General features: G+C 38.8%; 2 protein-coding genes across 8 annotated transcripts in view; both read left to right on the top strand.

Moving 5' to 3' along the window:
* LOC125041150 (mucin-5AC-like) overlaps positions 1–5,000 on the top strand; it is a 514,849-nt gene that overhangs the window by 374,067 nt on the left and 135,782 nt on the right. The window lies entirely within an intron of this gene.
* On the top strand, positions 2,322–2,957 carry LOC125041159 (uncharacterized protein DDB_G0271670-like; the record flags this gene model as incomplete). Its single annotated transcript, XM_047635970.1, has 1 exon — positions 2,322–2,957. A coding segment is annotated over one exon (636 nt), but the record flags the coding sequence as incomplete, so codon positions are not given.

The following is a 5,000-nucleotide window of genomic DNA, read 5'->3' as shown; positions in this document are numbered from 1 at the left end:
CGTTCCCGACTCGACTAGCAAGCTCCGGCAATCTTGAGAGGTCAGAATCCCTCGATGATTTACTCCACTCGGGCATTTCGGAGTCGCCAGTTCTCTTATGTTATACTTATGCTCTCCTTCGTCATTTATATTTCCTCGTCTTGGTTTCTGACTTTTCTTCTTCTTCTTTCTCGTCTTCTTCTTTTGTTTTTTCGTCTTCTTCTTCTTTTAGTTTCTCGTCTTCATCCTTTCTGATTTCTGATTTGTCTTGTTCTTCTTTTCTCTTCTTCTTCTTCTTCATTTCCGACATGTCTTCATCTTCTTTTCCTTTTTCCGTTCCTACATCTCATTTTTCTTTTCTTTTCTTCATCCTCTTTTTCTTTTTCTTCTTTTACTTTTTTTCTTCTATGTTATACTTCATTTATTTACTTATCTTCATTTTCTTTTTCTTCTCCTTCTTATTTCTTTGTCTCCCTTTATCTTATGTTATGTTAATGTTCCTCATTTCTCTTCCTCCTTCTTTTCTTCGTTTTCTTTCTTAGTTCCATTATTGCCAGTTCTCATAAGTCGAATTTATCTTCATTTCTTTTTTCTTCTTCTTCCGCTCCTTCTTCTTCTTCTTCTTCTTCTTCTTCTTCTTCTACTTTCTGCTTCTCCTTCTTCTTCTTCTTCTTCTTCTTCTTTTTCTTCTTCTATCTTCCTCTTCTTCTTCTTCTTCTTCTATCTTCTGCTTCTTCTCCTTCTTCTTCTTCTTCATCTTCTTTTTCTATCTTTTGCTTCTTCTTCTTCTTCTTCTTCTTCTTCTCCTTCCTCTTCTATCTTCTATCTTCTTATGTGTTCTATATTTGTATTGCATCTATTCTTCTTCCTCTTTCTCTTTCCTTTTCGCATTGTTGGCACTATTTATTATATTCGTTAGAGAGTCGCATTATTTCTCTCTTTTCTTATATTCCTTATTTTTCTCTTCTTGTTTCTCTTCCGTCTGTTCTTCGAGGCAATTTTTTTTATGTTCTTATTATATTATTTTTTCAGCTTATTATCTTCTAATTATTTTGATTATCATCATCTTTTTCATCTCCGAGTCTTCTTATGTTCTCTCTATTCCCTTCTTTACTTGAATTTTCTTCTTCTTCTTCATACACGAAAAGGAATAAGGGAAAAAATAGAAAAAATGGAAATGGAAGATTAAGAAGATGAGAGGCATGATAAATGATTGATGGGGGATCATGGAAGAAGGGAAAAGATAAGGCCAATGAAGGAGGAAGAAATAAAAAGAGCGATAATTGGGAAGGGAAGAGAGAAGTTTTTTTTTTTTCAAGAATGAGAAAAAATGAGAACTGAGAATTTTCAAATTCGCTCTTTCCTTCTATCTATCTCATCTCTCCTTCCGTCTTTACTCTCTCTCTCTCTCTCTCTCTCTCTCTCTCTCTCTCTCTCTCTCTCTCTCTCTCTATTCCCCACAGCTCTCCATCTCTCTCTCTCTCTCTTTCTCCTTTTATCTCTCTCATTCTCTTTCTCTTTTTATCTCTCTCTCTCTCTCTTCCCCCCACCTCTCTATCTATCTATATACCTCTCTGTCTCTTCTTCTCGTTTTACTCCTCACCTTCTCTCTCTCCTATCTCTCTCTCTCTCTCTCTCTCTCTCTCTCTCTCTCTCTCTCTCTCTCTCTCTCTCTCTCTCTCTCTCTCTCTCTCTCTCTCTCTATCTCTCTCTCTCTCTCACTCACACACACTCTCTCCGTCCCTCTCCCCCTTCTCTCCGTCTCTCCCCCCTTATCTCTAGATATATTTGCCTACCTACCAAGCAAGTATCTTGTAGATACCGAGATACCGAGATTTTTTATTTTTTTTATTTTTTTATTTTTAGGCTAGGCGAATGAACTCGCTTGGCAATCCGGCTTGGCAATCCCGGGAGCCTTTAGCAATCTTTAGAATCTAAGATCAAAATCCGTCAATGGTTTGCGCTTCAAAAGGATTCAGAGACCAAGTCAGGTACGCGTTTTCTTGCTTGACCTTCAATTTTTGTTTTTTTCTCTTTTATTTCGATGCTTCTCTCTCTCGTCTAATCTTCCGTTGCTTCTTCTCGTTTTCATCTTCTTAATCTTGCATTCCAATCTTCCTTTTCTTTCTCTCAAATCTCCTGCTTTTTTCTTAATTACTTTTATGACTCGTTCTCCGGTTCCTCCTCATCTGCATCCTCCTCCGCCTTCTTCCTTTTTCTTCCTCCCTCCTCCTTCTCCTCCCGATCCACTTTAATTCCTCTCCTCCTCCTGCTCTTCCTCTTCCTCCTCCTCCTCCTCCTCCGCCTCCTCCTCTTCCTCTTCCTCCCGCTCTTCCTCCTTCTCTTCCTCCTCCTCCTCTTCCTTCTCCTCCACCTCTTCCTCCTCCTCCTCCTCCTCCTCCTCCTCCTCCTCCTCCTCCCGCTCTTCCTCCTCCTCTTTTTCCTTCTCCTCCTCCTCTTCCTCCCGCTCTCCCTCCTTCTCTTCCTCCTCCTCCTCCTCCTCCTCTTCCTCTTCCTCCTCCTCTTCTTCCTCCCGCTCTTCCTCCTCCTCCTCCTCCTCCTCTTCCTCTTCCTCCTCTTCCTCCCGCTCTTCCTCCTCCTCCTCTTCCTCCCGCTCTTCCTCTTCCTCTTCCTTCTCCTCTTCTTCCTCCCCCTCCTCCTCCTCCTCCTCCTCTTCGTCCCGCTCTTCCTCCTTCTCTTCATCCTCCTCCTCTTCCTCATCCTCTTCCTCCCGCTCTTCCTCCTCCTCCTCCTCCTCTTCCTCCCGCTCTTCCTCCTTCTCTTCCTCCTCCTCCTCTTCCTCATCCTCTTCCTCCCGCTCTTCCTCCTCCTCCTCCTCCTCTTCCTCCCGCTCTTCCTCCTTCTCTTCCTCCTCCTCCTCCTCCTCCTCCTCCTCCTCTTCCTCCCGCTCTTCCTCCTTCTCTTCCTCCTCCTCCTCCTCCTCTTCCTCCTCCTCCTCCTCCCGCTCTTCCGGATGATCACGAACAGAAAATAAAACTCATCCCATCGCAAGGAAAATCAGGAATGAACGTAAAGAGAGATGAAGACGATATTTTTTTTATCTTTTTTTTTTTTTTTTTTTTTTTTCTTTTTTTGTGTATGCGGAAGGGGGGAGAGGGGGGAGAGGGGGGAGAGGGGTGGGGGGGGGGGAGAGAAGTGGAAAATCTCTTCTTTCTTGCTGTAGAGGTTAATTTCGCTACCGCCATTTTGGTATATACATGCAAAGATTTGATTTTATCTGTATGTATGTGTGTATCTATCAATCTGTGTGTGTGTATGTATGTATGTATGCTGGTATGTCTGCATGTATGTATGTGTGTATCTATCAATCTGTGTATGTATGTATGTATGTATGTGTGTGTACTTATCTATCTGTGTGTATGTATGTATGTATGTATGTATGCATGTATGCATGTATGTATGTATGTATGTATGTATGTATGTATGTATGTATGTATGTATGTATGTATGTATGTATGTATGTATGTATGTATGTATGTAACTCAGGTCATGACTTATGCTGTCTTAAACTCAAGGAGGAGAGTAACGGTCCAAGCAATCTCAAACTCAAATTGAGAATTGATGCCCAAATAGTCTCAGATCTCAAGACATGATCGGATACAATCCAAAAACATCGTTTCTCCGCAGATACCGTCAGAGCAACCACCCTTTTAATAATGAAACGACAATGAGAACGACCTTAGAGCAGATACAACGTTGACATCGATAATGAGACGACACACGGTTGAAATTGTGCGAAACGAACGTCCGAATATAAAGGCGGATCGTCGCCAACCTCGCTGCTTCGTGATTCACTCGGGGTTCGTCAGGTGGTTTGCAAGTGGATCCGAAGCATCAACCGAGACAGGAGTAAATGACTACAACGCAACAAGGAAATCGCCGACAGAACTTTTAATTTTTTTCTAAAGGAAGAAGAAGATAAAGGAGGAGGAGGAGAAGAAGAAGAAGCAAGAAGAAGAAGAACAAGAAGAAGATAATGATGATGAAGGAGAAGAAGAAGAAGATGATGATGATGAAGGAGAAGAAAAAGAAGAAAAAGAAGAGCAAGAAGAAGAAGAAAATGATGATGAAGGAGGAGAAGAGGAAGAAGAAGAAGAGGAAGAAGAAGAAGAAGAAGATAATGAAGGAGAAGAAGAAGAAGAAGAAGAAGAAAATAATAATAATAATAAGAAAAAGACGAAAGAAAAAAGAAAGAGAAAATAAATGGAAAAGAACAATATTCGAAGAAAAAAAAAAATCGATAAGAATCCCATTCTCTCCATCGCCCTTGCCTACAATCCAGCCTCAAACGCCAGCCGTGTTATATCAATTACTTGACAATTTATTTATGCATTGTTCCCCGCAAAATTCGAAGCTCAATTTGAACTTTTAAATCAGGCAAGGGATCAGGGAAAATTGATACATCACGTCCATCTAGCAAATGTGACACGAGAGCTCAGACGGAAGGGATCAAGCCAGTGATGAAGTGATCAGGACCCTAATAAAAATAGAGGTTTAATGAGACAAGGGGTTGCGGAATCATTGCTTATCAATTATTGCTATTATTGTTATTGCTATTATTGTTATTGTTATTATTATTATTATTATTATTATTATTATTATTGTTATTATTACTTTTATCATTACTGTTACTTTTATTATTATCATTATTGTTATTATGATTATCATTACTATTATTATCATTATTATCATCACTTATTGTTTTTATTATTATTGCTATCATCATTGTTATTGTTATTAATAATTGTAATAATGATAATAATAATGATAATGATAATGATAATGATAATGATAATAATAATGATAATGATAATAATGATGATAAACATAATAATAGTGATTATTATTATTATTACTTTTATCGTTACTATTACTATTATTATTGTTATTTTTAACATCATTATTATCATTATCCTTACTATCATCACTATTATTGTTACTATTTTTACCATTGTTATTATAGTTATTACGACTATTATCATGATCCTTATAATAATCCT

This window comes from Penaeus chinensis, chromosome 30, assembly GCF_019202785.1.
Source record: "Penaeus chinensis breed Huanghai No. 1 chromosome 30, ASM1920278v2, whole genome shotgun sequence".
Classification (NCBI taxonomy): Eukaryota; Metazoa; Arthropoda; class Malacostraca; order Decapoda; family Penaeidae; genus Penaeus; species Penaeus chinensis.
The sequence above is the reverse complement of the archived record's forward strand: the minus strand, read 5'-3'. Positions and strand labels throughout refer to the sequence as shown.